General features: G+C 28.8%; 1 protein-coding gene across 1 annotated transcript in view; it reads left to right on the top strand.

Annotated features, from left to right (window-relative positions):
* LOC111033523 (long-chain fatty acid transport protein 4) overlaps positions 1 to 11,087 on the top strand; it is a 49,808-nt gene extending 38,721 nt beyond the window's left edge. Inside the window, exons 4-12 of the mRNA XM_022314300.1 lie at positions 2,682 to 2,919; positions 4,536 to 4,761; positions 5,898 to 6,099; positions 6,770 to 6,962; positions 8,697 to 8,840; positions 9,612 to 9,816; positions 10,534 to 10,624; positions 10,691 to 10,844; positions 10,916 to 11,087. Of these exons, the coding sequence (XP_022169992.1) occupies positions 2,682 to 2,919; positions 4,536 to 4,761; positions 5,898 to 6,099; positions 6,770 to 6,962; positions 8,697 to 8,840; positions 9,612 to 9,816; positions 10,534 to 10,624; positions 10,691 to 10,844; positions 10,916 to 11,070 (1,608 nt within the window). The 3' untranslated portion in view covers positions 11,071 to 11,087. The remainder of the gene's footprint in view (positions 1 to 2,681; positions 2,920 to 4,535; positions 4,762 to 5,897; positions 6,100 to 6,769; positions 6,963 to 8,696; positions 8,841 to 9,611; positions 9,817 to 10,533; positions 10,625 to 10,690; positions 10,845 to 10,915) is intronic.
* Positions 11,088 to 13,146: the final 2,059 nt, after the last annotated feature.

Genomic DNA, 13,146 nt, shown 5'->3' with positions numbered 1-13,146 from the left:
CAAAAGTATGAGAGTTCCTATTATTGTCCCGCAGATTTTGAAAATAAAATAATAAGAAGCGTTTTATGTTATATTTTTCATGAATTTAATTGATCATACCCAAGGGATTTTGTCCGTTTGATTTGGTTTTCTTTCAAAATAATTAATATAAATGTTATATTGCCCATTCAAAAAACAACGCTCATTGATGTATAAGGCCATAAGGGCTTAATAAATGATTTACACTTCTCTCACGAATCTACCAACCACTTTTAATGTGCCAATATAGATAAATACATTTATTTTTTTAATTTTGAGATTTTTTTATATTCCATACCATCTTTTTTCTTGTACCACACTCAACGGCATAATGAAGAAATATAATATATTATTAAATAAAAGATTATCTTAAGCAGTTATCTTTGTGAAATGAAAAACTTTAAATTCTCCATTAAATACAATTCTTGAACAATATAAGGTCTTATTTATAGTTCAAAGTGATTCTAATACTTTGTAGTTTATCGCTCTGGATGGCGGTCAAATTAAAAGATGAAAGAACTGAGTACAAAAGAATGGGCAGATTCGTGTTTAACTCCTATAAATTTGTTTTATCTACGATAATTCGCGATTCCTTACATTCAATAATTTCATCATTAATCTTATGAAAAACGTATTATAAAAGTCTAACTTTATTACATCACTTGAACTTAGTATGCAGTTGTAAACAAGTTACAACTTGTATCCTGCTCAGGTTTTAATAAATAACAGGGTATGTTTTATTTTTGAATTATCACACTAAATGTGTTAGCCAAGTCATGGGCACCGAGTTTTGTGTTACTCGAAACCTAACCATCCCATGGAACTAAAAAACTAGGCGCCCATGGGTCAAGTTATTAATTTATTAAAATCAAGGTTGTATACTATTTTGCATTTTTATATCGGTATAAAAATAGTGCTATAGCTTAAGGTGTTAACAACCGTATTATTTATGATTTCAAAGTTAATAATTGACTTCATTTTTTTAATTAATACTCTTATTTAAATTACTGATAACTAAAATAACTTAAAATTAAATAAAAGTTCAAAAAAATGTTATTTCCTTTTTTTAATGCCTAAACATATGTATAATAGATAAAGTCAGAAAATTGTCAGACTTCTAATATAGTATTAAATATATCTCTAATAATTTATTATTATTATCATCGCTAATTATTATGAAAATAAGTACTATTTCTACTGTAGCATACACATTTATCGAACTTATATGTCTATAATATAGAGATTGTACCTGCCTACATGTTCATCATAGATAGGTAGTGTTCATTTAAGTGCACTATAATACCTAATATGTAATTAAACCTTTATAGCTTACAAACTACTAATATCACTTATATTATCCTAATAGTAACATGCCGATTGATAATAATTGATAATTAATGATTGTTGTATAAATGTAGGCATTTGACTGTTTTGAAAATCAACTAATAACTGGTTGGTAGTTATAGATTGACAAAAGAATGTTGTTTGAATTTTAAAATTGAATGTCCTTAAAAGTTAAATTGTTAAACAAATTTAATGACGTGTTTGATGTTTATTTACTTGTATCATAGGCTGTAAATTAAATTATAAATACAAAACTTGTTTATGGTGTAACTTTTAAAATTAATGCTCTTAAATATCAAAAATGTATTACTCATATTATGTCATTTAAATAACAAATAAAATAGGTAATAACGATTTAAAGGCTATTGCCGAGGAGTAAAAACCAGTTTAAATATTTAACGTTATAGCACTGAACCTTGGTTATATTTTTCATGGTTATCAGATATTTCAAACCCGTATTTGTCTCTTTGGAGCTTTAACAGGATCTAGTTAAACCGATTTGGTAAAACATGTTATCTTATTATCTAAATTTAATTATACCCATGATTCATCAAAGGTATTAGGTTTTTTTCAACAGATGAATAATTTCAAATAAATAAATGGAAAGTGGTCTGGAAAAAAAAGATAAACATTATCTCTTTTCAATACAAATAAATGTATTGTTTTACAAGCCATTGTGGTCAGTATATAGATAGGCTACAGTTACACGTATCAACAAATATATTTCGTTACTTAATTAATACTTAATACTTTTTATTTCCTTTATTTTTGTTCTTTTTAATCACATAATGATTTATGTAGTTACATTTTTTCCACAATTCTTTTGAAAAGTTGAATATTAAAAATTAAAATTGATAAATGTATGGTCGTAAAATGTGTTCCAAAATTTGCTTGTTTTTGATTATGATAACAGGTACCTAATATCTCTATACTGGGTGATCCATTTAATGTAAAACATTCATTATTCCAAAAAGTTTAACGTTTTTTAAAATGTTCTTTTACACGATTTCAAGTCGTTTCTAAACAAATATTTTTATCCTAATATTTTTTTTAAACGTTCTTTACATTTTTGAATAACAACATATACAATCTGTTTAAATTTAATATTCTATAGCAGAATATTGTTTGGAGTTGTTTTACTATACAATTTCATTATACTGAGTCTATTAGCACAGTTTTTTAAATGTCTTATTTTGTTCTACGGACTAATTCTGCTGCCTGCACAGCATTTTTAATTGAGACCATAATTTTAACAAATGCTGCGTGCAATTGTGCATGTATTGATCTCGTATTAAAATAAATGAAACGTATTGGAACAGGTTGAAGAATACAGTAACAAAGTGGCAAATGCTATGTTGGAGAAAGGTTTCAAGAAGGGCGATGTGGTCGGATTGCTGATGGAAAACCGACCCGAGTTTGTTGCCATTTGGTTGGGCATGTCCAAAGTGGGCATCGTAAGCGCGTTGATTAACTACAACCAGAGGATGGTGTCGCTGCTCCATTCCATCAAAGTGGCCAACTGTACCAGTTTGATTTACGGGGCCGAGTTGTCATCGGGTGAGAATATTGGCTATAATTATTACATTTAAATGGTGACATTAAAACGATTTTAAATGCATGGATTGTTGTGTTTTAACTGATAAGTAAAAAAAAGTCAACCTTTAAGTAAGGAATCTATAATAGGTCCCTCTACTTCTGACCGTGTTTAAAAAACGTACTTTTTAACCTTTTTTTTTTTAATGGTACGCTGGTACTTTGAATTCTTCAAGTTATACCGAAATAATTTCTACCGTTAAAAATAATTATTTATTTTAGAAATGTTATCATTTTAGTCTTGCAAAGCTTTTTTATTAAACATTTTCAGTTTGATAAAAATAGTAATATACGGATTACATAATTGAATTTCTTTTATCATCTCAATATGTTTGATTAGGTGCTTGTACTTACCATTTAGTTTAATAATACATATTTTATTTTGTTATTTTATGTCTTCGGAAAATGTATATGTGTAAAGGATAATTACAACGCTACAGAAAATATTATTAATTTTTCTGTTATGTATATTTTTATAGGTATATATATATTATATTATTGTTTTTATTTTCAATTACATGTATTTTTACTTGAGATTAAATATTTTGTTATATAATCATTACACAGCTTAAATTTTGGATTTAAAAAATGAGAAATGTATATGTAAATTAAATTTATAAATATGGGTAACTATTTAAGAAATAAAAAGTACTAATTAATATAAGAACCTACACATACCATCGATTGCAACAACGCTATAGAATTAATATTTACGAATTATTAAAGTTTACACGCATGGAACGTTCGAAATAGAATAGAGATCACAGTAACCTTTGCATTCTGTGACACTTTCAGCTCCGACGACACGACGTAAACGTAGTACCTAAGTAAAACAGTCGTTACAAACAATACAAGTTAATAACTTTCTTTGATGTCTAAACAAACGGTTGCGGATGTAATTCCACAATTCTTATGACATATACGATATATACATGTTGATTGCAACTCATAATAAGGTACACAGAGAGAGTGGTTTTTAACTGTTTTATTTACAAAGCGTACGTGTTGTTGAGATTTTTTTTATTTTACCCTCTTAGCACTATATTATATCTTGGTTATTATATTTTAGATTTTTATTTATTTGCATTTGGTATATTTTTTTTTCTACGTCCTTTTGCAAATTCGGTTTTGCATATTTCAACTATAAACACCAAAAATGTATTTTTTTTGAGTATATTTAAAGTAGAATAAAAAGCAAGATGCCACGTTATTTTGCACTTCTAAATTTAATTTCTTAATACCGCGGATTTTGTCTTTGACGAAACTTACGTAAAAATGTTTTAAATTTATATAAAGTAAGACGGAAAAAATGTTTGATTAACTTTATTCAATTCATTTTAAAATATAAGAAGCTTCTCTTTCACTTAATGATTTTTTGGAAAATAAATACATTTTTTGAGTATTTTACTATATTCTACTATTTCATACTGTATATAAATCCAAGACCTAACAATTATATTATATTATACAATATTTATTATAATGACTGTGATATATAAAGTTCTCATCTGAGAATCTTTTGATACGTCTTTTTTTTTCAAATACTAAATAACATAAATCTAATCAAATACTTTTTGCAGACATCGACGATATCAAAGATGATTTGGACAACGATATTAAACTGTTTAAATTTTCGGCCACTTCACCGCTCGCCAACGACGGTACCTACTTGAACCACCTTCTTGAAAAAGCGTCACCTTCCGCACCGAACCCACCAGAAAAACCCGGCTACAACGACAAACTGCTGTACATTTACACGTCCGGTACCACCGGTTACCCGAAAGCAGCCATCATTACCAACGTCAGGTAACGAAAGTCGACATATCCGCGTTGAATCTGACACAGACGGAGTCTGTGTAAATTCACTCAGTGGTGACGTGCACTTATTATTTGCGAGACGACTAGCAATTATTTGACCCAGCCGCCTACCAATTTATTGATAAAAACGACCTCTCTTTCATATACTTATATTACGTTGTTGCTATTAAAGAATCGAGCTTTTGAAAACATTTGAGCTTAAACTAACATTATCTACTTCGAGTACCTATCTAATATATCCACCCAACCAGCCAACCACCCACCTATTAGAAAAAAAAAAACGAGTTCAGTTTGCAGCACGCGAAACTGAATTCATGATTATAGTCATTTTTATTTTACTTTTTATTTATATTTATTGATTCTTCAAGAAGATAACAAAATATACATAAAAATGCATTACATAGGTAGTTCATATAAATTAAATAACTACAATTTGCTATATACACATTGCTCACATAGCTAAAATATCAATATAATAATAATATATACTGTTTGTTATAAGAATACTGAGAAGAATTCAGTCCTTAAATAAAAATGAAATGTACCTAACATTCTATATATTGACATTAAAATAATTATGTTGATTCAACACTTAACTTAATTTCTAAATGGGATGAAAGGGACCGCGCGTGTATGAATTTAGTGTGAATGTGGTTATGGTTTAATATACTATTAATCCGGCACTGCCTATACCATTATTTATTTAAAAAACAACTTTTCTAAAAAAATTAGATTCTGTGTGGTTAATTGGTTGTACAATATTAATTTTTAGTATTGACTCCAGTAGAATCTATGTATTCTCCAGTAGAAACATACTTCTCTACGAGGTCTATGCTGTACCTCCTTCGATCGATTGGAAATCAAACACTATATGGTATTCTAAACCGGTCATTAGTTTAATTTTTCTAGTAGTTTTCTATAAAATAAAATCGAAAAAGTATAACTTCCCGAAAAGGTAGACATCCTATAAAATCACCGAAGATGAAAAATAAAATAGTTTACAGTTTTTATTTTTATTTTTAACCTAAGTACTAAAATTTAATTTTACATGAAATTTTAATTCCTCATTATGAGCAGGTATTCTTCTCATACAAATTCTTAAGTTTCTGTACTGGTTGTTTTAGATATATTTTCATCGCCGGTGCTTATGCGTATCAAGTAGGCCTCAAGTACAGCGATCGGTTCTACACCCCAATGCCGCTGTACCATACCGCCGCCGGCATAATGTGCATCGGCCAATCGCTTCTTTATGGCTGTACCACGGTCATACGGAAGAAGTTTTCCGCTTCCGGGTACTTCCAAGACATTGCCAAGTACAACTGTACCGTAAGTCACCGTTTAACATTGTTTATAAATATATCATTATGTATAAGCGTTGAGTGTATACAATATTGTACTCTAGGTACCTATAAGGTATTAAGGTGTCGTATTTTCTCTGCCAATGACTTTTTCTGATCAATATATATGTTTGAAATACGACTTTTGAAAATTATTACCTACCTACTCTAACAATTTGTATAGTTCATATAGTATTATTTTGTTGGTTTACTTAATCTCGAAACAAAAATAACTGTTTTCTGATTTCTAAAAACTAGGGCTTATTTATGTAAATATATTTATAAGTTTTTATTTCTTGTTTGTCCGTTGAGTATTATGAATAGTGGTTAGGTAGTCTTGAAGGCGGCGCCGCGGAAGCAATGCGAAAGCAGATCCCGCGGCGTCGTCGGTTAAAACAGGAAAAAAAAAAAAGGTAGTCTTGAAGGTGCCGGGTATATGTAATGCTTAAGTTCTAACCACACTGGGAGCCCGGGGAAGGGTCTAGACGATCACCCTTACAAATTAAAATACATTTTAACAGACATTTAATATAGGATTGTAGTGAAACAATAAATATATTTTGAGCGTAGTGAAAAAAACTTTTTAGTTGATATTTATTGAGTTACAAATGTTGCTTCACTATTTGCACTTATTTTAACGATGTTCATATACACTGCAGGCGGCTCAGTACATCGGTGAAATGTGTCGCTACATTTTGGCCACTCCGCCCAAAGCCGACGATACAAACCACAAGTTGAGAATCATATTCGGAAACGGCCTGAAACCTCAGATATGGAAAGAATTCGTGTCCAGATTCAACGTACCGCGGGTCGCAGAGTTCTATGGTTCAACGGAGGGAAACGCAAACATCGGTAAGCTCGTTTGATAATCTTTATCCTCCATGGAAAAGAACTCTGCGAAGACTCGAGACTTTTACAGTGCTTCACAAAAAAAATGTTTTATTAAAAAGAAAATAACGAGTGACTTGTCACAATCGTTGTATCGTTGAATGATTTGAATATTTTGTTGTATACTTTTTTTTAAGCTAATTAGGTAGCTAAAAATAAGTATACATATTTTTAAAATTGCATTGTGTAGGTACAGATAATTGTAACAGACAATAGTTATACAAGAGTCTTGAAAGTCTCTACAATTGATTTTTTTTTTGAAAATCAGCCAAAAAAAATCTAAAATTATTATATTTTATTTGAATATCTAATTTTGTTAACACTTCAAAACTTCATAATTCAAAGGTCAGAGTTTTTTTTTTGATATTTTTACTGCTCTATAAACAACTCATGAGAAACATTTACAACTTTCAAGCTTTTATCACAAAAACAAATTGTAGCGACATCAATTGAAAAAATACTAAAAGAGTTAACATTTTAAAATACCTATGTCTAATAGAGAACTATAAACCTATAGGTAAATTAAATCTATAAAAATAACCCAAATATTTTTTTGAGTTGTATTATGTCTAGAAAATGCTATACCTAATATAAATATTTGATGATCCAATTTCAATTTCTACAGTTATTCCTTTCTGAACTACAACATGAAAATAAAATATATTTTGTTGAAAATTGGAGTTGTATCAGTATCTTTTATTATTTTTTCTTCAGTAGTATTAAAAAAAAGTACCTTTATAAACAAATTTTCTAATAGAAATCTCAATTCCGAATATGGAATAAAATAGTTAACACGTATACACATTACTCACATACATCATTGTTTAACCAATACATTCCTCTCTTCGCTCAGAATCTAAAATTATAATTGATTTTAATTACATTAAAATGATCTATTCAAATTCCATGTCATATATAATAAATTAATAAAAACTTAATAAGTGTCATCGGTTGTCAAATAATTGGGATGTCCATACTCCATATATTATGTTCGATAACTATCACGATGATCAATATTATTTTGGTTTTAAAACAGTCGTCTCAAGGTTTGTACGATTCAAGTTATACAACGTATAACATGTCATGTTCTTGTTGTAAAAACGGAAGTTTAATTTGATTTTAAATATTTAATGTAATTTCCCTTAGTACTCTATATAAGTGCTCACAAGAACGTTACTGAAGTTAGTTGCTCATAATTCAACTTTGTAGTACAATATTATATTATATTATGTTCAAACACAAATTTAAATTATCAGTTACCTGGTAACACCTATAGGTATGCATACCTAAGACCCACAGTATACTCAGTACACTGCTTACTTCCCTCCTATTACATATACTTAAAAACTTATAAACTTACAAACTATTCGATATCTTAACTGAAACTGTAGTGATTTGAATTTTTTAAGGTATTCACTTAAATTAGATCGATAAATATTCATTTTACAAGATTTCGAAGTTATTTACAAGTACGAATGGCGCTGTGCTATTAGATTCTATGTGGGTTAAGTATCTAGTTCATTATCATATATTTTGTTTCATGTTCTGCACAATTTTCAGCCAGTCACGTTCGTAGTTTCGATCCGTTTTTTCGGACCTCTCCCATATTCCCCGCTCATCAGCACCACAGCCACCATTGTTGCATATGTGTTTATGTAAATATATTATAATAATGTGTATTATTTTCTTTGTCCACAGCCAATACGGATAACACGTTCGGAGCCATTGGCTTCGTATCCAGACTGATACCCAGCATATATCCGATATCGATTATACGGGTAAACCCGGAGACGTGCGAACCCATCCGAAACGCTGATGGACTTTGCACCCGATGTAACCCAGGTATGGACGAGTCAACATCTGCTCGAGGAAGTAGACAAGCTCATCTGCTTTCGTATAGTCATTAATTTTAATTTATGTTTTGCGTAACATTAAACTGCTTACTATACATATATGCATAATATTATGCAAATGTTAAAAAATCCACTATTCGTCTCGGTCAAATGTTATGTTTTTCAGAAATTTGTTTTCACAAAGTTTGAATTTTGAACCGGGTATATAGACCCTTATTATACCCCTCTACAGTAACACCTCATACTAAATAATATTTTTGTTGATCATTTCATAAAATTGTTTTAATTGACATCTCATTTTTTTATTACGCATAATCTGGAACAGAATATTTTTTTTGAAAACGTTGATACATATTTATCTAAATGTTGAATATTAAACAGATTATTTTTTTATCGTCATATAGGTAGGTAAGCCCTAAACGTTTAGATAGGATGTTTGTAGACAATTAATATGTATCTACGTTTATCTAATTATAAAATACTTGTCCCTATTAATAAATCTGTTCGAAATTTGATACTCAGATCTATAAAGTTTTTGCTCATTCATGTTGTTAAATTTATGAAAAGGGTTAACATTTAAAGACAAAACATTCGCCTATAATCATTATCGTAATAATAATTGGATTTTCTCCTACAGTTGTGTCTGTGTTATTTAAGAACACAACAAATGACTGAAATACGAATGAGATGTGTTTTATCCAACAAATTGCTGTATTCATATAATGTACGATCATCGTCGGTGGCGGCGAAATTCTTTCAGGTGAACCGGGCGTGATTGTTGGAAAAATAATCTCGACCAACCCGTCTAGACAGTTCTTGGGCTACGTCAACAACGAGGAATCTGAGAAAAAAATTGTGCGTGACGTGTTCGATAAGGGGGACGCTGCCTTCCTGTCTGGTGATTTGCTCGTGGCTGACGAATGGGGTTACCTGTACTTTAAAGACAGAACCGGAGATACGTTCAGGTAAACACATACTTTCGGTATGTCTATATGTAAGCTATTTTTTGATGATGAGAACGGTGTTTGGGACGATGCATTTCTGTCAATGATTATTAATTACGCACCGGGGGAAAGCACGTTTGGACAAAAATTCAAACGATCCTAAAAAACTATTGTGGATTAAACGCTCAACTTTTTTTTTAAAATGTCCACTAACAACAAATTAAGAAGAACCCTGTACTACAGTTTGAAGTTTTTTGACATAACGAAACATTTTTTACAGACATTAGTTTAAACATATGCCTGTAAATAATTCAACAAGAGTCAAAATATTTTGAAAATTTCGTGGGGTATAGAAAATTTTTATATTAACATTCATAAATTTAATTTATCTACGTCATTTTTTTTAGAGTTATACTAAAAACCAAAATAGTTGTTTCAAAAACTGCTTTTGCATAAAATTTTCCGTTTTTTTAAAATTTTTTGTTTGTATTTCCTGTCGCTTTATAAAACTATTGTAATTTGAAATTTTGACCTCCCGAGTGCACCAACTAGATTCACTTTCCTATACAGAAAAGTCGCTGTTGAATAAAATCAAAGCATTTTTACTACAAGAAACCGTAATCACAGACATAAAAAAAATAAATAAAAAAAACACACATCATTGTAAAATCAATACATTCATTGCTCCTCTCAGAATCTAAAATATATATAATAATTAATTTGATCATAATGTTGCAGATGGAAAGGTGAAAATGTTTCCACAGCTGAAGTCGAAGGAGTTGTTAGCAACATTGCCGGTTACCGTGATTGTGTTGTATATGGAGTAGAGGTATTTACATGATAAATCCTAATTAATTATTATGAATTTGTAGTTTTCATATTATTTTTTATCCAGGTGCCTAATTCTGAGGGCCGTGCTGGTATGGCTGCTATTGTGGACAAGGATAATACTTTGGATATATCCACTTTGTCAGATGGATTACAAAAAGCTCTGCCAAGCTATGCACGACCATTGTTCATTAGAAAACTCAGTGAAGTTGAAATGACAGGTAATTTATTATTTTGCCCAGGATCAATTGACGAAAAAGAAACACCACATTTATATGAATTGCTTTTTCAGGTACATATAAATTGAAAAAATTAGACTTGCAAAGAGATGGATTCGATATTGGGCGGATTAAGGATCAAGTGTATTACAGCAACAGCAAGGGCATTTACCAAGAATTGACTACTGAAGCATACACAGATATTGTATCAGGAAAAATAAGGTTGTAAATAAATTGTAGGAATAGTAGATATAGGTTGATATGTTTTATATTTATCGTCTTATGACATGTTTTTATCTTGCCAATTAAACGACTTTATAATTACACATAAATAATAGCTTACAAAATTGTTAATATTGTAAACTATCGCAATATTTTATGTTTTAGATGAATATTTTAATTTGATTTTGCAATTCAGTTGTGCTCAATATATTGTTACTTAAAATATTATTTATGTTTGAAACTTTGGTTTATTATTTTTAAGTATAACAAAACTATTAAGTATTAATTGTTTATCATTGTTATTATTATTATTATTATTATATATATTTTTTTTTGTGTAGGTGCCTTTTAATTTATATAATTTTACTGTATTATAAGAGTACATAACTTATATGTATGTCACAATACTTAATAATATTAAATAATAATATTGAAATAATTAATTGCCTTAAGTAGAATAAAATCTTTGTGATTACCATAAATTTTAATATATTATATTATTACCTCTATTTGGTAGGCAATAAGGTTTGAAAGAAATAGTGATCAAAACTCATAACGATTTTGTTAAGTTTATTGGTTGAATGATAATATCTATATATAAAAATAAGCTTTAATAAATTGAAAAGAAAAAAACATAACCAAATTGAATAAAATGTATTCAGATGATGCAAGCTTACAGTTTCTTTTCCCTAACTGGCCTATATGTAACAGATTTATTGCATTCGGTCAACATAAATATTCATGTTTTCAAGTTATTTTAAAGTAAAACCACCTAGATGTTACAAAAATTACAAATAATAATGTTTTTAAGTGCAGGACTTATCGATTTGTCTAAATATTGTCCCAAAATAATTTGATTTGAATTGTAGAACATTTTTTTTGCAATTTTACATCTAAAATAATAAAATTTAAAAATGTTGCATCCAATTCAAAAATATTACACACTATAATTGTTATACTATGTGATTTTACTCTAAGATCACTCAAAAGTCACAAAAAAACAATTTCATGGGAATGCATTTGAACCATGTTGAGAGTGGGTCTGAGAGAGAAAACTAATAATCTTTTGGCAATCTTAGTATCATACATTTATATTAAGTCGGGTATTTTTAAAATTGAACTGTAGGTAAATTTTAAATACATTTTAATAATAATAATATTGACAAATGAAAATTATTGAAAGAGCAACTAAGTAGGAAACACTGCTGTACATTAAGTATCTAGAGCCTTCTTCAACATATGGAACACTTACCATTAGTGTTGAAAGCTCATAGATGGCACTCTAAAATATAATCTATCAATAATAATAATTTTACAAATTTTATCTTATTTTTATGTATTAAATACTTACCTATATTATCATAGTTTTGTAGTTTCTAATAAAATAAAATTACATATATTTAACATAACATAACCTTTTCATAAGCAAAAAAAAACGTTATTTGGTCGAGTAGTAGGTACATGCAAATTTTCAAACTTTGTGGGTTATTGTATGTATAAAATATAATAATAAACCCACTCTAAAAGTTTAAAATACCAACAAATAATATATTTTAATTACAACAAATTTAACTAGTATTGTAGTTCTTGGTTTTAATAAGTGATTTCATCCAAATTTGAACTTAAAATAAGTATAAAAAAAATGGTTTTGAGAATTATTTATTTTCATAGAGTTTTTACAAAAATGTGATTGATGATAGGTACAAAGGTACTATTTTAATGTATAGTCTGCGTTTTCTTTACATTATGTACTATATATTTAACAATTAATTTGTTCAAATTTAGATTGTCAGTTGACTTTTTTATAAAATGTAGTACCATTGATTAAAAGTACTAGTAGGTAGTATTTATTTTATAATCAATGATTTTTAGTATAATAATTAAAACTATACAAATATTGGTTATAATTTATAACTGCTAACTAGTCCAGCCTTGATTTTTTGTTTTTAAAGTATACGCCTATTGATTCTTTACTTATATTGAACTTCTTCAAACCTAAAACAAAAAGGTATCTAATAAATATGTAACTGGTCCATTCTAAGATTCAAATAAAAAAATGCTTCTATTTTCTACTTCAGTATAT

Source organism: Myzus persicae, unplaced genomic scaffold (genome assembly GCF_001856785.1).
Source record: "Myzus persicae strain clone G006 unplaced genomic scaffold, MPER_G0061.0, whole genome shotgun sequence".
Classification (NCBI taxonomy): Eukaryota; Metazoa; Arthropoda; class Insecta; order Hemiptera; family Aphididae; genus Myzus; species Myzus persicae.
Note: the sequence above shows the minus strand (reverse complement) of the source record. Positions and strands in the feature narration are given on the sequence as shown.